This window comes from Saccopteryx leptura, chromosome 3 (genome assembly GCF_036850995.1).
Source record: "Saccopteryx leptura isolate mSacLep1 chromosome 3, mSacLep1_pri_phased_curated, whole genome shotgun sequence".
In the NCBI taxonomy this organism is placed as follows: Eukaryota; Metazoa; Chordata; class Mammalia; order Chiroptera; family Emballonuridae; genus Saccopteryx; species Saccopteryx leptura.
The window spans coordinates 289,542,347-289,566,677 of NC_089505.1; the positions used below are offsets into that span (position 1 = coordinate 289,542,347).

The 24,331-nt window shown below is 39.9% G+C and overlaps 1 protein-coding gene across 13 annotated transcripts in view; it reads left to right on the plus strand.

The window, feature by feature from the left end:
• The window catches only part of DTNB (dystrobrevin beta), a 196,569-nt gene that overhangs the window by 25,833 nt on the left and 146,405 nt on the right, over nucleotides 1–24,331 (plus strand). For all 13 annotated transcript variants that reach the window (XM_066378730.1, XM_066378727.1, XM_066378729.1 and 10 more), the window contains 2 exons: nucleotides 1,405–1,618; nucleotides 14,758–14,843. In XM_066378730.1, the coding sequence (XP_066234827.1) occupies nucleotides 1,405–1,618; nucleotides 14,758–14,843 (300 nt within the window). The remainder of the gene's footprint in view (nucleotides 1–1,404; nucleotides 1,619–14,757; nucleotides 14,844–24,331) is intronic.

Consider the following 24,331-nt stretch of genomic DNA (forward strand, 5'->3'; position numbering starts at 1 on the left):
CATGTTCCACTGGTCTGTTTGTCTGTTCTTATACCAGAAACCACTATTATAACTTTATAATAAGTCTTGATATCAGGATGAACAGGTTTTCCTACTTTGTTTTCTTTTTCTTTTTAAGAATGGGGCACTCTTGGCCTTTATACATTATTTTTATATATATTTTGGACTGTCAATTTCTACTGAGAACAAAGAATTTTGCTGGGATTTTTTCCCTTTTCATTTATTTATTTTTTATATATTGATTTTAGAGAGAGAAGAAAGGAGAGAGGGAGAGAAAGGTTGATTTATTGTTCCACTTATTTATGTATTTTTTGGTTGATTCTTGTATGTGCCCTCACCGGGATCAAACTCGCAACCTTGTACTGGGACTACGCTCTAACCAACTGAGCTATTGGGCCAGGACATACATTTCTTTTTTTGTTTGTTTGTTTTAAGTATAATTAACATATCTTAAAATTCGTCCTTTAATGTATAGCCCTGTGGGATTGTGTTGGGTCTGTATTGAACCTATAGATTAAGTTGGGAGAAATGATGTATTTCCAATATTGAGATTTCCTCTTGTGAACATGGCATATCCCTCCATGTATTTATCTCTGTATTTCTGCCAAATTATAATTATAGATTTTTTTTTTGTAGAGATGTTGCACATTCTTCATTGGATTTATTTCTAAGTTTTTGATGACAAATTTTCTCTTTGTACTCATTTTTTGTATGTTTGCTCTCTCTTTACTAAGAGAGGTTTGTTAGTATCTTTCCCAAAGCTTGGGGATTTTTCTTTAATGTTAGGTTGAATTTTGCATTATATAGTTTTGAGGCTATTGTTGAGGAGGCAGTGCTTCACCTCTACCCTCTGGTTAGGCCTGAGATTTAAATTGACATAAGACAAGTTAGCAGGAGAAAAGCATACAGATTTTGACAAGGACATGGGAGCTCCCAAAGGAAAATAAAGACCCAAATTAGAGACTAGGTCTGCGTGCTTATGCTTATATACTAGGTTGAATAATGAGTGGCAATTGTGGAAAAGTAACTAAACATATATATGGGGAGACTAAAGGAAGATAAGAGTTATTTTAATGAGTCTGTACAGATTGATGTCATCCTCAATTCACTGTCTCTGGTGATTAGAATGTTTCTTTCCCCTGGGATAGGAAAGGCATCTTTCACTTGGGAATTTATTTGCTGCTGTCAGGAAGAAAAGGTGGGTGTCAGAGTGCCCTTTGTGGCACCTGCTGTTTTTCAAGTGCTTTAGCTCAAAGGAATTGTTATGCCAAAGTGGCATATTGGGGTGGCACATTCTGCCACCCTTCTCTGATCTATTAAATGTAAATAAATGTGAAGTTTGTATGTCTTTCTGATGAATTAAAACTTTTAAATTGTTGACAATTTATATTCTTTGCATTTTAGTCCATCTTGTTGATATCTGGAACATGATTGAAGCCTTCCGAGACAATGGCCTTAACACACTGGACCATAGCACTGAGATCAGTGTGTCCCGCCTCGAAACTGTCATCTCATCCATTTATTACCAGCTGAACAAGCGCCTTCCTTCTACTCACCAAATCAGTGTGGAGCAGTCCATCAGCCTCCTCCTCAACTTTATGATTGCTGCATACGACAGGCCAGTACCTCACATGCTTACTTAATTTTAAGAATGTTTGTCCATTAACCATTCTTCTTCCATATTTTCTTGCTGAAGGTTGTCAACTTAGAATCACATTTAGAAGGGAAATTATCCAGTGTAAGTTCTAATAAAGACTGGTTAAATGCCAGAGTGACGTACTGTCCTGGGGCGGGCATGTCTCATATTAAGTTCTGTAATGTTAGAGAATCACACACTTGAGATATAGTGTTAGGTAAAAGTATAGTTGCCTTAATATAGAAGTTCTCTATTCAGAGAAACAGAACCAAGCTGTGAATTTGATTATAAGGGATTCTATTCAACTTTTAAAGCAACTTGTCTTTATTATTTAATAGTGAGTGCCCCTGAGCTATAGTATCTTGTTTTCTGCTTATTTATGTTCTGAGTCTTATTTTAATCTTTTTCAATGCAGAACATTGTCTTATAACCTAGCAATAGAAGAGAACTATTTAAATATACTCTGAATTAAAACAAAAATGAGTTAGTCTGTTTGTATTTGTGGAGAATTAAATGGCTATTATAAAAAAAACAACAAAAAAAATCATAAATGTTGGGAGCAAAGAGGTTAATGGTTATATTCCCGGAACTAAGAGTTTAGAGTTCTGATCCCTGCTATTTTATCAGCCATCTGATTTGGAAGAGTTCATTCTCTCTGCCTCATTGTTTTTTCTGTAGATCATTTTTCTTTATTCATACATTTTCAGAATGCTGTTAGTTAAACTTTATAATATTGAGGATTCTGTGACTTAATACTAAAACCATACAAGTATCAAAGCCAAATTATAGGTATTCACTAAATTCATATTTTTATAAGACATCAAGTTAAATACTCTATTCACTTAAAAAAAATTATTTACTAAAATTAGAATTTTTAAAATAATAGTTACATGAGATCTAAGTCCCAAAATTCTGATACCATTTTTTAGCAATTTAGATTAGTTAATCTATAATTTTAATACTAAGTAATGACTGTTGATCCAAAACTTTGGTAAAAATTGTTATTCACCTTTTCATGATGCTGACTCACTGAGTAAATCAATTCAGGGTCTCACAACACAAATTAATTCAAGAAACAATATTTTTAAAGTCAGAAATAAAAGTCATTTTACTGAAATGATAAAGCAGAGATTATAAACTTTATTTTTGGTTGTTTGTTTTGTTTTGCGAGAGAGAGACAGACAGGAAGGGAGAGAGATGAGAAAAATCAACTTGTAGTTGTGGCACTTTAGTTGTTCATGGATTGCTTTCATACGTGTGCCTTGACTGGGGAGCTCCAGCCACGCCGATGACCCTTGTTCAAGCCAGTGATTTTGGGCTCAAGTCTGCGACCTTGGGCTTAAACCAGTGACCTTGGGGTCATGTCTATGATCCCACGCTCAAGCCAGCAACCCTGCACTCAAGCTAGTGAGCCTGCACTCAAGCTGCATTAGCCAACATTCAAGCTGGTGATCTTTGGGTTTTAAACCTGGGTCCTCAGTGTCCCAGGTTGATGTTCTGTTCACTGCACCACCACCTGGTCAGGCAGATTATAAACTTTGAATCCAGGATTCTATCAAACAAGTTAAATACTGTGGCTATAGAAGGGAGGAAGAATGAAGAGGTAGCAAATGGGAGATTGGGAAAACTTAAACTTAGGAGCATGAGGTACAGAGGTATCTCAGACATATTCAAAGAAAGCTCAAGATTCTTATAGGGGAAAGACTTTTATACATCTAATTTATGGTGAATTTCATGTATGTTTGGAAATATGACTGAACTATTTTTAACTCTTGTTTTAAGCAGTTTAATTTGGATGTATTTAAAAGCTTCTATTGTTTCCTCTTCATGCTGAATGATAAAGACAAAACAATATTGTTTAAAAAAGCAAAAAAAGCCTGACCTGTGGTGGCGCAGTGGATAGAGCATTGACCTGGAACGCTGAGGTCACCGGTTCAAAACCCTGGGCTTGCTGGGTCAAGGCACATACGAGAAGCAACAACCAAGCAACGAACAACTAAAGTGAAGCAACTATGAGTTGATACTTCTCAATTCCCCTACCTCCTCTCTCTGTAAAATCAATCAATAAAATATTTTAAAAAAAATAAAAAAAAATAAAAAAGCAAAAAAAAAGAAAACTAGTTCAGGTGGTGGTGCAGCGGATAGAGCGCTGACTGGGATGCTGAGGACCCAGGTTTGAAGCCCCGAGGTCACCGGCTTGAGCACAGGTTCATTCGGCTTAAGCTTGAGGTCGCTGGCTTGAGTGTGGGATCATAGAACTGACTGACCCCATGGTCACTGGCTTGAGCCCAAAGATCGCTGGCTTGAACCCAAAGGTCACTGGCTTAAAGCCCAAGATCCCTGGCTTGAGCCTAAGGTCGCTGGCTTGAATAAGGGGTCACTCACTCTGCTGTAGCCCCCCCCCCCATCAAGGCACATATGAGAAAGCAATTGATGAACAAACTGAGGGGCTGCAATGAAGAATAGGTGCTTCTCATCTCTCTACTTTCTTTCTCTCTGTTCCTATCTGTCCCTCTCTCTGACTCTGTGTCTCTGTCAAAAAAACAAAACTAGTTCATTTCAAATTCTGAATATATTTATTATATTGTTATTTTATTAATATTATAGAATGGACATTGCTGAAAAAGGATAATACTACGTTACAGTCTTTGTTATTAGTGACTTTTAAATAGAACAAGATATTTTGGGAGGCATAAACATTTCATATGCTTAGGTACAGTATTTACTAATATCCCTACCTGTTCTTAGGTTGATTCAAGATGATGAGAAAAATCAGCCAAATAAAAATAGGAGAAAACTAGTGCTGAATGGGAAGTTTTTCATGCCTCCACTAGTAGCACATTTTTATAAAGATCTGACTCTTATAAGAATCTGATTATAGATCTTGTAGGAAATTCCCAGGCGATGATGGAGAATGAGCCAGGGGTTTGGAATGTTTTAAAAATGTGAAATCCTTAGGAGAAACCTGGTGTAAATGGAGAAAATCAGCTGCTCTGGTGGAAGAAAGGAGTGGAGCCCACCTGCCTGCCCTGCGGTCCCTGCCCTGCTGGGTGCCATTGTCATGTGTGATGAGACACCACCAGACCAGTTCTCTGAGCCCCAGTCTACATGCTTGGTGGCAGAATTATTCAGAGAGCAGAAATGAGTGAACTTGAAGTTCACCTAGTACTCTTCCCATCACTTTTTTTTGTAGGTTTTATTTTCTCCCCAAGAAGTCATGCATTTGTGCTAAATTTCAAAGAGGAATCTTCTTGATTATCAGGATCTGCAGATCTGCAAAGGGTTTGTTGATCATTAACTAATAATTCAGAAAATAAAATTCTTTTCGTTTATTCTTTTGGCCTTACTGTTGACTTTTTATAAGATTTTTTTAAAGTAAGAGCAAAGGGAACACTTTTTCTCTGAATGTGAGGAGAAGGGTGATAACAGGGACTTCTCCAGTCCATTCAGTACTCACCTCAAGCCTAACCTGATTAAGATACTATTTTCGCCTGACTAGGCGGTAGCGCAGTGGATAGAACATCGGACTGGGATGTGGAGGACCCAGGTTTGAGACCCCGAGGGCGCCAGCTTGAGCACGGGCTCATCTGGTTTGAGCAAGGCTCACCAGCTTGAGCCCAAGGTCGCTGGCTTGAGCAAGGGGTCACTCGGTCTGCTGTAGCCCCCCGGTCAAGGCACATATGAGAAAGCAATCATTGAACAACTAAGGAACCGCAACGAAGAATTGATGTTTCTCATCTCTCTCCTTTCCTGTCTGTTTGTTCTTACTGTCCCTCTCTCTGACTCTCCCTATCTCTGCCACCAAAAAAACCCCCAAAAACTGTTTTCATCATGTAACCCAGGGATAGTCAACCTTTTTATACCTACCGCCCACTTCTGTTAGTAGTAAAATTTTCTAACCGCCCACCAGTTCCACAGTAATGGTGATTTATAAAGTAGGGCAGTAACTTTACTTTATAAAATTCATAAAGCAGAGTTACAAGTTAAAGCATATAATACTAATTACTTACCAAGTACTTTATGTCAGATTTTCGCTAAGTTTGGCAGAATAAATCTTTATAAAACAACTTACTATAGTTAAACCTATCTTTTTATTTATACTTTGGTTGCTCTGCTACCGCCCACCATGAAAGCTGGAACGCCCACTAGTGGGTGGTAGGGACCAGGTTGACTACCACTGATGTAACCTATCGCCCCAGAAACCTCAGAGTCCCTGTGGTTTGTGAATGAAATTCACGCTCCTCAGTTAGACCTACCGGTATCAGGTCATACATCTCTGCTCCCACCAAGCTCTAATTAAACTACTTGAGGCACTTTTCAATTTTTCCAATATGACCTGTTCATTTTCCCTCTATGTATGTTGGTTGGTCTCCTGTCTGTCCTCCCCACTCCTCCACCCCAGTGCTGACCTCCTCTGCAGCCATCCTTATTATCACCAGCCCATTTTCACCCCTTAGGTGACTAATAGTACTTGTCTGTATCATTATTTTGACTTTTAACTATGTAATGCCCTGAACTGCTTCATAGGTGTACAAATAAGGTTGAAAGTCCTTGAGAGCAGAGATTCTACCTTGTATTTCTTTGATTTCTCAATAGATGCAGCGCTGGGTTCTTAATAAATACCATATTTTTTGCCACATAAGATGCACCTGACCATAAGACACACCTAGTGTTTTAAGGAGGAAAATAAGAAAAAAATATTCTGAACCAAATGGTGTGTTAAAATATTTAATAAAATAAAATATGCACGGGCATTTTCCCCTCCACTTTTTTTTAGGAAAAAAGTGCGTCTTATGTAGAGAAAAATATGGTATTTGAAAAGTACAAATGACACTTAGCAGGCAAAAAAAAAAGAAGTCAGGCATTCTGATTATGATCAAAACTGAATAAGATTTTTTGTTGATTTTACTTGATTAAGCTATTTGATATTTGCCAAATGCATTCTTGATTTGTAGTTGATTACTGCATACTCCATTCACTGTGAAGTTTTGTAAATTAAGATTAATTGGAAAAATATGGGTTTTTGAAAATCAAAGAAATGCTCTTGTTGCTTATAGCTACATGTGATAATCAGACTGGTAATAGTGTTTCTAAAGCAGAAGTCTATTTTCATGCGAGAAGTACTAATTTATAGTTGGCAGCATCCACAGTACTTTGCTAAAGACGTAGAAACAGTTTGTTTTCTTAAATAAAAATTGCTCCCCACCGTCTTGTTTTCAGATGTATTAATTTGAATAGCAGGTTCTTATTAGACAGTGCAAAGCTATAAACAACTCCCTGATTAGGTGAGTTTAAAATATCAAAAATATAGGCAGAATATTTGAGACTTTACTCAGCTGAAATGAGCAGTTACATCCAGAGGGCACAGGTGAGGGTTGCAGAGGCTTCTGAAGACACCTGTGTGCATGTTCAAACATAGGTGTTTATTTAGGGTGACTCACTGTCTGCTTAGCTTGGCCCAGAGGTAATCATACTTTCTCAGTTTTCGATAAATAAGAGCTCTTTTTAGAAGTCATGTGCATAGTGTATTGTCAGACTGTAAAATGATAGGTCTGTGGAAATGAATCATGCAGAGATGTCTGAGAAAGAAAGTCATCATTCTCTTTATTGAGGGAGAGTATTCTCTGGAGAGGTTCTAGTTGGGTGGGGTTAAAATAACAAGTTGCCTCTCTCCTGTCGTCCTCAACAAATACTACCTGTTTATCCTTTCATTGTAGTGTCCTTATATGGGCATTAATCTTCCCTGTTTATTGTGATCCATCTTAAATATTGACCCCCCTAATCAACTCTGCGGTTATCATAGGCCATATCTTAAATGAGTCATGTTTTTCTGATGAAACGAGAACCTTCTCAAATCTTGTTTGAAAAATACTGATTCTGGTATGAACCTGGACCTTACCTTGGAATTACTGAAGACGTTGACTTGGGTGAGGTGGTATGTGCCATGGCCAGGGGCAGCTAACTCTTCAGTTTTAAATGTAACTTGACCAGTGTATATGGATTAAATTCAGATTTCAAATAGGAAGGATTAAGAGCAAGTTCTTTTTTTTTTTTTTTTTTTTTTTTTTAAGAAAAAAAGAATCAGTTTGCCTGACCTGTGGTGGCGCAGTGATAAAGTGGCGACCTGGAACGCTGAGGTCGCTGGTTCAAACCCCGGCACTTGCCTGGTCAAGGCACATATGGGAGTTGATGCTTCCTGTTCCTCCCCCCTTCTCTCTCTCTCTACTCTCTAAAAATGAATAAATAAAATCTTTAAAAAAAGAAAAAAGAGTCAATTAGGTAGGGTAAAGGACATCATCATAGGGTACCCGGCCACTAAGTGACTCGGGTTTTCTCAGCTGCCTCTAATTGTAGAGGAAGAATGCAGGAGCTCTAAGGAAACACTAGAAAAGGGAAAGTGACACTTGCCCTTTGCTTTGTCTTGGGGCACTTACAGGCTGTTGTAGTTAGAATGACTTCAGGATTTCAATGCCAGGAAAAATGTTGAGAGCAGGTGGTTGAAAGAAGGGAGCTAAATGTATTTTTTTTTTTTTGAGTGAAAAATATAGATAACATGGTTTGAGGAAGTAAGAATTGGGAGACTGCTCCTTCAATAATTTTTGTAATTATTATTTCTTTATGCTGTTTTACTTAGATTGTTACATATATAAGTACCTTTAATAAATACCCATGTCTCTTTAAATATCCATTTATTGATTGGTTTATATTAATATTTTCTTTTGAAAAGATGATAGTTGAAACTGTGAACCTAAAGTTGTAAGTGATAGGAGATGTTGTAGGTGGGGCCGATTTGCTCATAATTAAGACCTGAACCTACTCCCCCATTCTCAGGATGCACAGTTACGTACTTTTAAACAGGTTCTTAAACATAAAGGCTCATTAAGTGTCATTCTGAAATCTCTTGTCTGCAAGTGCATCCCCCACATTACAATGATCTTTGATCTCAGTCAGGTACCTCTCCTTTCCCCATATTTAAAACACACTCAACCTTACTTTCATAACCCCTTTATCCTATTAAGTTGCATATTGACACTTGGACACATGTCCCCTCACCCTCATAAAGTGTGTAGTATTAAGCACACATACATACGCACACCCCAAAGAGCATATAGGCAGAGAGAAGAGATGATCCATGGTTTGTCGAGTGGGAGATTAAGTGTGGAGATTGCTGTGTCTCTGTTATAACAAGAAAAATGGTTGGAAAGTAGATACGAGAGGTGATGAGTTAAGGGACCACACATTACTGATGATTATTAGTTGAGAGGTTAAGGCACTATTCCAGTGGTTCTCAAACTTTTTGAAGTCCAGGCACATTTAAAATCCTAAAAATAATTGTAGGCGTACTATATACAAGTTTCTGAGAAATATGTTATAATAATTAAGTCAAATATTAAAGAAAAAATATTAAACGAAATAAATATGACAAAATTAAATATATTCTGACATTAAAAAACATTTTTATGTTACATTTTTTGAATTATGCTTTTTAGAATTCATAAAAAAGGGGTTAAAAATGAAAAAAAAAATATTATCTTTTTATATATATAGATACATTCTTAGTAAGATTTAGTAAATTTGACAGGTCCTGGCCCGAATGTGTTAAGTTTTTTCATTCTTGTGTTTATGAGAAACATGAGCCTGATGTGTCCTAGTGATTTCTTCAATGTTTGGGCATATATTTGAAAGGCAAGCTCTCATTTCCTCGTCAACACATTGAAGAATTCCTCTCTTTTTACTCTTAATTGTGTTGAATGCAGAAAACCCCCCCACCATACATATCATCTTAACTTGACACCAAACAAAGGATAGAAGAAACTTGCCTCCAGTCTTTCCAGGGAACATGGGGGGTAGTGTAAACAATCCAGCACCACAGCTTAATAGCTTTTTGCAACCTAATCAGGCAAGTGAGGTGGGGGGGTTGGCAGACTATCAGCTTACAGCCAATTCCCCACACCTCTGTTGCCCCAAAATCTAAACTCCAAAAACCCTGTTGGTTTTTGGTGCCCAACAGATACATATTTCTCTGGAATACCATAGGGCGCACCTGGAAATCTAGGGTGCACCAGTGCGCCCTGGTGCACACTTTGAGAACCACTGCACTATTCTTTTAATACATCTGTAGACTATTTGATCTGAGACCAGCCACTGAGACTAGTAGTAACCCTAATGAGTGAACAAGGAGACAGGTGTTTGAATGTTGATCCAGATTGAATGAGAAGTGTGTATGTTATTCTATATTTGAATATAACACTTTCTGAATCTACAGCTATCACTTGCAACAGAATTAAGTTAAAGAATATTTTTTTTAAATTTGAACATATTGGGTTGACACTGGTTAACATAATTATACAGGCTTCAGGCACCCAACTCTACAACACAACTCTGTACACCACATTGTGTGTTTACCTCAAGAATATTTTGAACAAGGGATACAAAATGTTGTAAAAAATTAGATTCTAAAGCATTTTTCAAAATTAAGAAAAAGTGTTAAATGCTATTATAGTAGTTTCTAGAAATAAAGATGTCATAGTACCCATTAAGACCTGTTGTATGGTGTTTACTGATGGATACTTTGGCTTAAATCTTTCTTCAGTAACTGAGTTGAAAGTTTGACCTGGCTCTCCTGCCATTATCCTGGGCCTAGCCACACTCTCCTGTTTATCTGCGTATTTGACACCAATATCTTCTCTGCAATAAGGAATAGATATTATTTTGTCTCTTTGAAGGAAGATTGTGAGATTTGGAGCCAGAAAGAGTTATAGAAACACAATATGATTACTTTTCTCTAATCTTTTATTGTGTCCTTTGATCTATCTTTGCCTGCAAAATAAAGAAGCTAAAGTCTTAATATTACATTCAAAATTTTATATTTGCAGTTCTCAGCTCTGGATGCATATTAGAATAACATGAAGGACTTTAAAAATACTAAAAATGGCCTGACCAGGCGGTGGCGCAGTGGATGGAGCATCGGGATGTGGAGGACCCAGGTTCAAGATCCCGAGGTCACCAGCTTGAGCGCGGGCTCATCTGGTTTGAGCAAAAGCTCACCAGCTTGGACCCAAGGTCGCTGGCTCAAGCAAGGGGTTATTGGTCTGCTGAAGGCCCATGGTCAAGGCACATATGAGAGAGCAATGAACAACTAAGGTGTCGCAATGAAAAACTGATGATTGATGCGTCTCCTCTCTCTCCATTCCTGTCTGTCCCTGTCTATCCCTCTCTCTGACTCTCTCTCTGTCTCTGTAAAAATAAATAAATAAAAAAGACTAAAAATGGCCCTGGCTGGTTGGCTCAGCGGTAGAGCGTCGGCCTGGCGTGCGGGGGACCCAGGTTCGATTCCCGGCCAGGGCACACAGGAGAAGCGCCCATTTGCTTCTTCACCCCCCCCCTTCCTCTCTGTCTCTCTCTTCCCCTCCTGCAGCCAAGGCTCCATTGGAGCAAAGATGGCCCGGGCGCTGGGGATGGCTCCTTGGCCTCTGCCCCAGGCGCTAGAGTGGCTCTGGTTGCGGCAGAGCGATGCCCCAGAGGGGCAGAGCATCGCCCCCTGGTGGACAGAGCGTCGTCCCTGGTGGGCGTGCCAGGTGGATCCCGGTCGGGCGCTTGCGGGAGTCTGTCTGACTGTCTCTCCCCGTTTCCAGCTTCAGAAAAATACAAAAAAAAAAAAAAAAAAAAGGCTCTGGCCAGTTGGCTCAGCGGTGGAGCGTCGGCCTGGTGTGTGGGGGGACCCCGGTTCGATTCCTGGCCAGGGCACAAGGGAGAGGCGCCCATTTGCTTCTCCACCCCCCCCTTCCTCTCTGTCTCTCTCTTCCCCTCCCGCAGCCAGGGCTCCATTGGACCGGGGATGGCCCAGGCGCTGGGGATGGCTCCTTGGCCTCTGCCCCAGGCACTAGAGTGGCTCTGATCTCCGCAGAGCGACGCCCTGGTGGGGCGTGCCAGGTGGATCCCGGTCAGGCGCATGCGGGAGTCTGTCTGTCCCCGTTTCTAGCTTCAGGAAAAAAAAAAAAAAAAAGAAAAGAAAAATACAAAAAAAAAATGGTGGAATTTGGGCTTGCAAGTAGTATCTTTATTCTCATACTTCACTGAGATTTGTATAGGTTTACAACTTTCAGGATATACAAAGAATCATCTTATTTCCACAAAAATATTCTTTAAAAGAAAATTTTATTTGTTGATCTTTAGAGAGAGGAGGGGAGAGACAGAAAGAGCAAGAGGCATTGATTTGTTGTTCCACTTATTTATGCATTCATTGGTCAATTGTAAGTGCCCTGACTTGGGGTTGAACTTGCAACCTTGGCATGTTGAGATGACACTAACCAACTGAGCTACCCAGCCAGGGTTTCTACAAAAATATTCTATTGTGAATTTTATTGGAATTGCATTGAATCACAACAGGGTTCTGATAAGCTTAGGAAGAATTTACAGCTTAACAATATGTAGTATTTCATGAATATGGTATGTCTATTTACATTTTTTATTTCTTTTATTATTTTGTAGTTTTCATTTTATTGATTTTTATTTCTTATCAAGTGAGAGTCAAGGAGGCACAGAGACAGACTCTCACATGTGCCCTGACTGGGATCCACCCAGCAAACTCCATTTAGGGCTGATACTTTGCCCATTGGGGCCACTGCTTTGTTGCTCAGCAACTGAACTATTTTTAGTGCCTGAGATGAAGCCATGGAGTCATCCTCAGTGCCCAGGGCCAACTTGCTCATTCAAGCTTTGGCTGCTGGAGGGGGTGAGAGAGAGAGATAAATAAAGGGGGGTAGAGAAGCAGATGGTCACTTCTCCTGTGTGCCCTGATTGGGAATCGAACCCAGGACTTCCACACGTGCGGCCAACACTCTACTGCTAAGCCAACTGGCCAGGGCCATTTTATTGATCTTGAACATGTGGTTTTTTAAACTTTTTATTGATGCTTTTGATATTTTTCATGCTATTATATATATATTTTATTATCTTTGTCTGATTTGTAGAAATAAAATTGAATTTTGTATGATGACCTTGTATTCTGTAACATTGCTAACATTCCTTATTATAGTATTTTTTGGTCGAGTCTATTGATACGTTTTTTTTTTTTTTTGTAGGTCCTTTGGGATTTTATACATAGATTTTTTTTTGTAAGTTCTTTGGGATTTTGTACATAGAATGTCGTTTTCTGGAGTAGATATAGTTTTGTTATTTTTTTAGTGAGTTAGAGACAGAGAAGAAGGGAGAGAAATGAGAGCATCAACTCGTAATTTGCATCACTTTAGTTATTCATTGATTGCTTTTCATGTGTGCCTTGACTGGGGGGCTCCAGCCAAGCCAGGGACTCCTTGCTCAAGCCAGTGTCCTTGGGCTCAAGCCAGACGCGCCTGTGCTCAAGCTGGCGACCTCGGGGTTTCATACCTGGGTCCTCAGTGTCCCAGGCTGGCACTCTATCCACTGTGCCACCACTTTGTCAGGCTAGACTGGTGCATCTTATTAGTGAATTTTGAGTCACATGCCCATGTCTGAGTTTTGAAAAGGATGGGAAAGTTAATATCTGAGCTTTCTTTCTTTTTTCAGAATTTTGTTAGTGGGAAGAGGATTTGTCACAACAGGTCAGGTCTGCTTAAATGTAGACTCAACATTTGGATGGCTGGTGACTAAAAGGAAATGTCCACTGTAAAACTTCTCTATCAGTTTTAGAAATCCATTTATTTGAACATAATTTATGCTTTTTATAGCCACTGACATTGCTTGTATAATGCAGTGGATATGTGACGTAGGAATATTCCTTATCACTCCTAGGTGCTATATTGTCAGGTACTATATAAGGCAGGAGGACAGTATCTGTATTTCTAAAGAACTGTTTAAAACACCCTATCCAAATTTTAACTAGTTGTAGAAATTTGTTTTATTTTATGAATAAACTTAATGAGATGTAATAGTTAAAAATCAAGACTAACATTGGTATTTCATGGTGATGTTTTCACTGAGAACCTTCTGACTTAACAGATAATTTGCCTTTTTTCAGGTATGATCTAACTCAGCGGTTCTCAACCTGTGGGTCGCGACCCCGGTGGGGTCACGACCCACAGGTTGAGAACCGCTGATCTGTTTATAAAGAAGGTTTAGAAAATGGGAGACACTTAGTAAATATAAATAGAGTACTATAAATATAATAAATATAGTGAATATAATAGGCCCTTAGGAAATATAAATAGGATGACACTTTTTAAAACTAAGATAATAAACATAGTTCTCATTATTGCAAAGCTATTTTACTAAGTTACCGTGAAGCATTGTAAGCACAGGCTATATAAAACTAGCACAAAAGCCCCTTGTAACCTTACATATGATGACTTGAAACACCAGCTAGTGCAGTTCCCATCTGCTGTGAAACCAAGGCCGTTGATTGAATGGAGCAGGCAACCTGTTGGGTCAGGGGGCCTTGCTGATACTGGCTGTCCAGCTGCTGTGCAGCATTACTTTGGGTAATTCATTTGTGTTCTTCTGCATTTCATCTTTTGAGTTCCTAAAAAAGAATTCATATTACTGACCCTTCCCCTTATCTTTTCTCACAGCTGCAGTGTGGGAGGATCTGAGACAGGTGTGACCAAGCTTCTTAGAGTAAACACATGGTAACATAAAGGTTGTCACAGTAAGAACAAAGATGAATGTGGACTGTAGAATCTTATAGCAGTGTGTACCCTGTTGGTTCACTACATAACAATAGGCTGTTATAATATCCCAATGGACACATTTCGGAATTAGTATTCAAAACAAGTGGCGCCTCAGCTTCGAAGAGTTAAGAACACTGCAGCTGTGGATTTAATGGGCTGAACTGACAAGAAATTTATTGATACTTCTGGTTCATCCAGTGGACCTCTGCGTCCACAGTCAGTAGAAATTGCTTTATAGAATGCTTATGAAACTCATTTCCAAATAATTAAGATTAGTTTCAGCACTCTCCACCTAGCATAGATGAAGCCTTGATTCTACAAAGGGAAAGAAAAATCCAAGGTTTCTAAAAATCCAAGGTCATGTGGCAGAAAAGGGTAGGGACCAAGTTACTGGGTGCTCGATGTTTAGTGATAACATTTGCTTGCTCTTGTGGTTCCGGATAGCAATTATTTCAAACATAATTTCTTTTGCAGTGAGGGCCGAGGCAAGATGACGGTATTTTCAGTTAAAGCTATGTTAGCAACCATGTGTGGTGGGAAAATGCTGGACAAATTGAGATGTAAGTATTTTCATATTATTTGAAAGATTTTATTTCCAAATTAGGTCTTCTAAACCGTTTTAAATGAACGTTTACTGAATTTTGATGGTGCTGTATTGAACTTTTTTTTTACTACATGTTATTCACCTAACTCAGAGTATGTAAATTATGCCACCTACTGTTCATATGGAAAAGTTGAGTTAATTTTTTTAGCATTTTTTTTTTAGTTTGAAGCAAGAAAATTGAGATTCAAAACGGTTATGTTGACATTTAAAAACTTCATTTAAAAATGTTTTCCATATTATTAAAAATTATGTTTGAAGATGGTTATGTTGATTCCTTTTAGTTAGAAAATAAATTTGATTACTTTTACCAGGTTTGGTCAAGGTTAGCCCTTTTCTTAACTTGCTTCATCAGCTGGTGTTTGCTGTGATTAGACTCTTCCTTAGCACCTTGGAGTCAAGCTTAGTTATTTAGAAATTGGTAGCATGCTTCTTCAGTTATTATTCCTAATTTTTTTCTTACTGTTGGCTATTTTGGCATTTTTTCTGTTCATAGATACTATAAAAAAGTGGTTAGACGAGGTCAGAGTAGGTAAATTCAAAATTATTTAATTTTTCTGCTTATGGTTTCCATTTATTTACTCTTTAGTTACTGTCTAAGACAGGGGTCTCAAACTTGCAGCCCGCGGGCCGCATGCGGCCCGCCTTTTGTGCGGCCCGCAGACTAATCCACGAAGTTCAAAATATTTTGGATAAAATTAAGTAAGCCTAGGGGCCTACTTGTATTTTTCATTTCTCTAGCATCTTGCTCTGCGGCCCACATGCTGAGTTGAGTTTGAGACCCCTGGTCTAAGATATGCTAAGCATTGTGGTAGGTGTTTGACATATTTTCTCACTGAATCCTTAAAATTTCTTTGAGCAGCAGGTGGCATTTTCTCCATTTTATAGAAGAGTTAACTGAGGGGTGAAGCTGGGATTTCAACTCCAGGCTGTCCTGAGTGATCAAAGTGCCATAATATAATATACAAGTGCCCATAGAGGAAGAAACTGGCAATTTCAGGAGATAGAAACTATGGGTTTTAATGACATGTTGAGATACCCAGTGAATTGATTTTTTTAAGAAACTGCGTCATCTGTCCAGTGGCATTTATCATAGACTGGTGGATTTTGATGATTGGTGCCTCGGACCAGCACGGCTCCTAATTCTGGGTTTTGAGTGAGAACAACGGTGTGGAATTAAGAAAACAGACTTGGCCCTGGCCGGTTGGCTCAGTGGTAGAGCGTCGGCCTGGCGTGCAGAAATCCTGGGTTCGATTCCCGGCCAGGGCACACAGGAGAAGCGCCCATCTGCTTCTCCACCCCTCCCCCTCTCCTTCCTCTCTGTCTCTCTCTTCCCCTCCCGCAGCCGAGGCTCCATTGGAGCAAAGATGGCCCAGGCGCTGGGGATGGCTCCTTGGCCTCTGCCCCAGGCGCTAGAGTGGCTCTGGTTGCCACAGAGTGACGCCCCGGAGGGGCAGAGCATTGCCCCCTGGTGGGCAGAGCGTCGCCCCCTGGTGGGCATGCCGGGTGGATCCCGGTCAGGTGCATGCGGGAGTCTGTCTGACTGTCTCTCCCCGTTTCCAACTTCAGAAAAATACAAAAAAAAAAAAAAAAGAAAACACAGACTTATTAAGAAAAAAAGATGGGACCAGGAGGACTCTTCAATGCTGATGGCAATATCTGAGTGCCCCATAGCCCCACTTTGCTTTATTATATAGCCATATGCAAATCACGTTAGTCCTTGATACAAACTTACACGTCTGAGGCTAAAGCAGGAACTCTCCCAAGGCATAAACAGGAATCCCCTTACCATGCATAAGTGAAATCAACCAACATCTGAACAAACAAAGAGTAAGAGGAAGGGCATGTAAATTGCTTCCAGCAACTTAAGGAAGCAAGTGAAGTGGGTGCAGATACTCAGCATCATAGCCAATATGGAGGTGGAGGGGGGAGAACTTAGCCTTTTGCTGAGCCTCGAATCTACAATGGTTTTTTGCCATTTATGGTCCACAACATATCCCCCTTTTCTTTTTTCTTTTCTTTTTTTACAGAGACAGAGAGAGAGTCAAAGAGAGGGATAGATAGAGACGGACAGACAGACAGGAATGGAGAGAGATGAGAAGCATCAATCTTCAGTTTTTCGTTACAACACCTTAGTTGTTCATTGATTACTTTCTCATATGTGCCTTGATCGCGGGCCTTCAGCAGACCAAGTAACCCCTTGCTTGAGCCAGCGACCTTGGGTCCAAGCTGGTGAGCTTTTGCTCAAACCAGATGAACCCGTGCTCAAGCTGGCAACCTTGGAGTCTCAAACCTGGGTCTTTCCACATCCCAGCCTGACACTCTATCCACTGCACCACCGCCTGGTCAGGCCTTTTCTTTTTGATTTTTAATTTGTGTGCTGAGATTTGCACTCATCTGATTTCCTAGTTTTCCTGATTCTAATTTGGAGGCAGACTGAAAAAATACAGAACAAACACAAAATTAGTATAGCCAATGTAACAGATAACCAAACAAGTATTCTAATATATTACAGTGATTAAAGCCTTTAAGCATATTCTTAGCTAATATCTTTGCTGTTTTGAATGTCCTTAACATGTTCACCAAGTCCATGCTGACACATCATCATTCTGCATTCCCTGCAAATGCAACCCAACCCCAATTCAGTCCATTAAGAGCTGTCACAAGGAGCAGGAGTCCAGGAAAAGTCCACATCCAGGAAAAGTCTGCATGGCTCTGGAATTGTCGTCACATTTCTACACTTTGCATCTAGTGTCCAAGTCCCAATGACTGCTGCTTCTGGCTGGTAACGATTCAGGTAGACTGGAAAAGCCATCTGCAGCATGTGTGGAGATGGAGCTTCTGTTTTCTTTCCTTTTTTTTTTTTTTTCGTTTTCTTTAAAACTGGAGAGATGAACCCAAGGGGCCTTTCCCTGGATGCTTTACAGCCATAGAGTGGTGAGGAGAACCTTAGGATACACTAAGCTAGGTGGCAGAGGTAAATTTGTAACAGAAGTTGGCAAAAAGGAGAAAAAGAGCTCTAAATTAGGAGTAGGTCCCAGCCTAAAATATGTATGGGGCACTGAGGCAGGAGGAATAAAGGAAACACTATATATTAAACAAAGCAGCAGAAAATAGGACGATCAACACCCACAATAGAGATCTTCGAGGGATGAGTAAAAACCCAAATATTCAGGCAAGACATACTAAGTGGCCCTTCTGTCCGTAAGAAATGAGATCAGTTTACTTGCTACTTGTAAGAAATATCCTAGGCTTGTCCACATTAAGATGGGGCCGATGGCCCTGGGCACCTTTAGCCTTTAGTGGCAAGTCCCAGTAGGCTGGGCAAGGTTAGTTCACAGGTGGCTGGAGCAGGGCTGGAAGAGACTGAGGAGCTCTCCTTAGAGGAGCGAGGGGGAAGCCTACCTTCCAGTGTCCCTTTTTCCCACAGCAAAGGCATGTCCTGGTGGGGGCCGAGAAGCCTGGCAGGCTTTAGCTCAATGACCTTCCTTTCCACTATCCAAGCAGGGCCCAGATGGAGTCCTATGAGGCCCCTTCGGGGAGTTGGAGCCTTTAAGGGCGTATACCAAGAGCTGGTATTTTACCTGATCTCTTTTGGGCTTTTTCTGCCTCTTGGTCATTATAGACCTTAAAAGCTATGCCGAGAAGATCTTGCTGAGGGGTTTGAGGATCCCCATCTGCCTATATAAACTTTTTTTGTTTATTTGGAGGTATTTGGAAAAATACAAAACAGTGTTATTAGCTAGATCAAATAAAAGAGGGTAGAAGTTTGCAGGAGAAAGAGGTTTGGCGTCTCCTGTACATCAGCATTCAAAAGAAATTTTTTAAAGACAAGGTAGAATTGCAGAAGTTCCAGGATATGACTTCACCTTTTATATTTTTTTAAATTGACCTTAAATATTTGCTGGGTACACTTTAACAATACCTTGACTTTAAAGATTGTAAGAAATACCCATAATTTGAAAGGTTTGACAAAATATAGTAAATGCTTTTCCTACATATGTAGGAGTATTGTCAGTTTAAATCAGTTTAGGAAGTCCAATCATACAAACAGTGAGCTATAACATGCTTAGCAGCCTCTCCTGTTCTGGCAGAGGCTAGTATAAATCCAGAATAAGTATCCATTGTAACGTAGACAAAGAACTGTTTGCCAAATGAAGGTATATGAGTAACATCCATTTGCCAAAGTTGTCCTGGTAGGAGTCCTCGAGAGTTAACTCCAAATGAAGGGACAGATTGTAGTATAGGACCCCTTGGACAGGATTTAACAATCTGCCATGCTGCTTCCTGAGAAAGCTGAAACTGTTTACGCATGACTACAGCGTTCTGCTGATGAATAGTATGAGACAGGATTGCTTGACTGTCGTGGTTGCTCCAATAATTTTCTTTTGGGTAGTTTGATCAACAAGGGCATTCCCTTGTGCCAAAGCTCCAGGGAGCATGGAGTGAGCTCGAATATGTCCTATAAAACATGGAGTTCTATGTTGACGTACAAGTCTTTGAAGAAAAAGAAATTGCTGCAATAGTTCCTCATCAGTAGTTGTCCCTAAGACAGCAGTCTCTATAGTGGAAACAACCATAAGTAAATATTTGCTGTCTGTATACAGACTAAAGGAGGAATGTGGCAAATGCTGAAAAGCCATGATAATGGCATGTAATTCTAGTCTTTGAGCTCTTTTTAAAGCGACTGTTTCAGTAAAAAAAGTTGTCCATCGACCCATTAGTAAAGATTGGAGGTGCTTCAGGAATGGGCTCATTAACAATTGTTTTAGGAAAAACAAATGTAGTAATTAATGAAAATTGAACTATTTTATCAGCTGGGAAGTGAGAATTTGGCCTGTAAAATTTGCAAAAGCATTTTGCCATTTAGTGGAAGTTTCCCAGAGCCATTGTTGTTGATCCTTTGAAAAAGGAACAACAATAATTTGAAGCTCAAAACTTATAAGATGTAAGAGTCGCCTACGCCCCTTGATAATCAAGGAGGTGACAAGATCAAAATATGGAGATAAAACTTTCTTAGGAGTAACAGCCAAATGAATCCATTCAATAGGACCTGAAGCTTGCCACAATAGTCACGTTGGATGGAGTATAACTCGAGGGACAAATTAGGCAATTCATTCTTCAGAATTTATGCATTTTAGTTGTGCTTGTACAAGCTTTAAAGCTTATTGTCCTGCAGCTGTAAGTAGCTGAGGAGAAGCTGGTTCAGCCAAACCTCTAAGAGTATAAAAAAATAGCTTCAGTTTTCCGGTAGTTAATTTCAAGGAGGGTCTAAGCCAATTAATATCTCTTAATAATTTATGGAAATTGTTTAAAATTTGCAAATGATCTGTCCTGATTTCTAATTTTTATGGACGAATTTGTTGTCCCTCAATAATTTGTCCTAAATAAGATAAAGGTAAAGATTGCTGTACCTTTTCAGGAGCTATATAAAGTCCTGATTTTTTCGAAGAATATTCTAGTTGTTGCAAAATGGTCAACACAGTGTCTTTATCTGGATGAGCAATAAGAATATCACCCATATAATGAATTATGTACGCCTTAGGGTTCTGCCTTCGTATTGGAGAGATAGCTTGAGCAACATATTTTTGGCACAAGGTAGGACTGTTAGCCATACTTTTGAGGCAAAACTCTCCACTGGTATCGCTCCATTGGATCCTGGAAATTAAGTGAAGGAACACTGAATGCAAAACGCTTGCAATCATGAGGGCTTAAAGGAATAGTAAAAAATCAATCCTTCAAGTCAATAATTACAAGGTGAAAATTCCATAGAATGGAAGTAGGAGAAGGGAGTCCTGCTGGAGAGGACCCATAATTTCCATAGTCTTATTTATTGCTCTCAAATCTTGTCATAATCTCCAGTTTCCTGATTTCTTTTTAATGACAAATATAGGTGTATTCCATGGGCTATTAGAAGGTACAATGTGCCCAAGCTGTAGCTGCTATTGTACCAATCGAGCAGCTGCCTTAAGTTTCTCCTGAGAAAGAGGCCATTGGTCTACCCATACAGGATTATCTGATTTCCAAGTATTTGGGTCTGCACAATGCATTATTGGGGTAGCAGGAGCTACCAAGGCCCTATGCTAAATTTTGATATCCTAATCCACGCCTTCTGTTATTGGGTGCTACTTCTATGGGGGTGAGAATTCCCCGCTGTTCTTTCCCTAGTCCCTTAGTGGGCAAAAATCCCTGATCAAGCATTTGAGTGCTGACTAAACTATCAGGACTGACAAGCAACGCTCCCATATTTTTCAAAACATCTCTACGCCACAAATTAACTGGCAATCCAGGGAGCACATAAGGCTGAAAAAGTCCAGAATGACCTTCTTTATCTTTCCATTGCAAAAAACTAGAGCTTTGTTGAGGGGATTTACTCTGACCTATATATACCTTGTACTTCTGTGGCTGCTGCATGAGTGGGCCAGGGAGGAGCCAATGTAGCTTAGCAACAACAGATACATCAGCTCCAGTATCTAAAAGCCCTTTAAATTTATGCCCTAGTATTGTTAGTTTTATTTCAGGGCGTTCCTGACCTATTTTTTGAATCCAATAGCCAAAATCAGTGAAGCCAGATCACCAATTTCCTTGGGGCCCCTTTTGCAGGGTTTGGCCTGAGAAGCGGAATTAGCATTTTAATACTATTCTTCTAACTGCCTGAAGCAGCTTGAGACAAATTCTTGAAATGACTTATTAGGGCTCTGCTTAATTTTGCCCAATTCTTTTGTTTTTCCTACCTGAGTATAACCTTACAAATAAACAAGACAATTTACACACAAAAAGCACAAACATAACATATAACTTTGATTAATCCTAATACTTGAATTGCTATATGGCTCCTAACTCTGAACACACCTCACAATGCACTAACCAAATTAGTAAATCTTAAGGATCTACATTCTATTCTATTTAAATTTAAATGAGCACTCATTACAAGTTCTAAAATCATTTTTTCTAAATATCAGAGCCAGCATTTCAAATTTTTGCATGCATAAAAAAAGAACTTAATTTAGGCCTTAAAAACAGACACATTTTAGACAGCATTAAATAAAGACTGAACAGAAACAAGAATTAGACGAACCAGACAAACCAGAGAGAAACCCAGGATTTCAGAGCACAACCAGATTAGAAAGATTCCTGCCTGATTTTAGTCAGGGCATTTTCTGACAGAGGGCCTGAAGGATGGGACTAAACAAAATCTCCCTGAGAAAATTTGCTTTTGGCAGCTGCTGTGATATTTTCTATAGTCAGATCTAACACAGGTCCCCTGCCTCAATTTCCAGGCAAAGAATAAGAAAGAAACAAAATGATAGTTCAGAAGATTGTAGTTAAAACATTAAAGAAAATCAGACCATAACTGGAAAAGCTGTAACTTTCCTAATACCTGAGTCTCCTATCCATTCTCAAATTCTATAGTCGCTGTAACCGGTGGCTCAGGTTGACTATGCTAAGATTTCTCCCCTACCCTCAACAGCCTTTCATGAAAGTCTGACTTCCACAGCAAATAATCACCCCAGAGAGACAAGCACGAGCAATCGCCTTCCAGTTATTTGGGGGAAGAGCCTTTGCACTAATAGTATCTAATAAACCAAGTGAAAAAGGGGCAGTAGGCCCATACTGAACACAGCAAGTTTAAGCTCTTTCAGAGTTTTAAAAGGTACAGGTTCATGTTCTCGCACTAGTCTCCCTGTATCATCCTGTCTTCCTACAACAGGAAGACAGGTAAAGCCATTTATTGTTTCCCCTATATTTCGAGCCTGGTCTGTAGATTGTTGGAGAGGGGATTTCCCAGATTTTGAGCTATAGACTCCGGAATCAGCCCGGTAAGGGAATGGAGGAGCAGAGGGTTGAACGTAGGAAGGAGCCGGGGCAGTGGAGGCCCCGTGGCTAAGGCAGCCATAGCACGGATTTTTTATCCCCCCTGTCATCCTCAGACTCCAAGTTATCCTCGTATTCACATCCCTCTGTTTCCAGCTCACCCTGATACTCTTCAGACAACGATCTGTCCTCATACAGAAACATTTCTACAAAAAAGTCCCTTATTTTTTACCCTAACTGTCCCATAATTTTTTACTCTCGATTATACTCTCCCCCAAAACTTTCTTTACTCACTGTGCACACTTCACTTGGGGAGTTCCGTCACCTGCCTTCAGTTTAGTTTTCTCGTACACAAGTCTTGTGTTTGGGCGCCGCTTGCTGCAGACCAGCGCGGCTCCTAATTCTGGGTTTTGAGTGAGAACGGTGCGGAATTAAGAAAACAGACTTATTAAGAAAAAAAGATGGGATCGGGAGGACTCTTCAATGCTGATGGCAATATCCGAGTGCCCATAGCCCCAATTTGCTTTATTATATAGCCATATGCAAATCAAGGAAGTCCTTGATACAAAGTTACACGTCTGAGGCTAAAGCAGGAACTCTCCCAAGGCATAAACAGGAATCCCCCCACCATGCATAAGTGAAATCAACCAACATCTGAACAAACAAAGAGTAAGAGGAAGGGCATGTAAATTGCTTCCAGCAACTTAAGGAAGCAAGTGAAGTGGGTGCAGATACTCAGCATCATAGCCGATATGGAGGTAGAGGGGGGAGAATTTAGCCTTTTAATGCCTCGAATCTACAATGGCTTTTTGCCATTTATGGTCCACAACAGATTGGGTTTCCATGATCTTCTGTCCCTACAGTTTTTGATTTAACTGAAAGATACAGAGACTTGATCAGATTCAAGCACAAGCTTCTGTTTTTTCTTTTTCTTATATGTTACCATTACACTGAAAATTGGAAAGTTAGATGGCTCATTAGAAATAGATTTTGATACTCTTTTAAAAAATGATCTTAGATAATGTGTTTGGTCAAACCGTAATCTGGTTTGTCTTCATTTCAAAATCAACTACAATGTAAGACATTTTTGGTAATGAAATTATAATTTTATTTAAATGCTCCTCTGAGTTTTTTTCACATGGTAATATTACTTTTGGGGGATGAAATTTCTTACTATTTTCTTTCTTTTTTTTTCTTCTCATTTTTCCGAAGCTGGAAACGGGGAGGCAGTCAGACAGACTCCTGCATGCGCCCGACCGGGATCCACCTGGTATGCCCACCAGGGGGCGATGCTTTGCCCCTCTGGGGCATCGCTCTGTTGCGTCCAGAGCCATTCTAGCACCTGAGGCAGAGGCCACAGAGCCATCCCCAGCGCCCGGGCCATCTTTGCTCCAATGGAGCCTCACTGCGGGAGGGGAAGAGAGAGACAGAGAGGAAGGAGAGGGGGAGGGGTGGAGAAGCAAATGGGTGCCTCTCCTGTGTGCCCTGGCTGGGAATTGAACCCGGGACTCCTGCAGCCAGGCCGACGCTCTACCACTGAGCCAACCGGCCAGGGCTACTATTTTCTTAATTCTTTTTTTCTTTCTTTTTTTTTTAAGTGAGAGGAGAAGAGATAGAGAGATAGACTCTTGC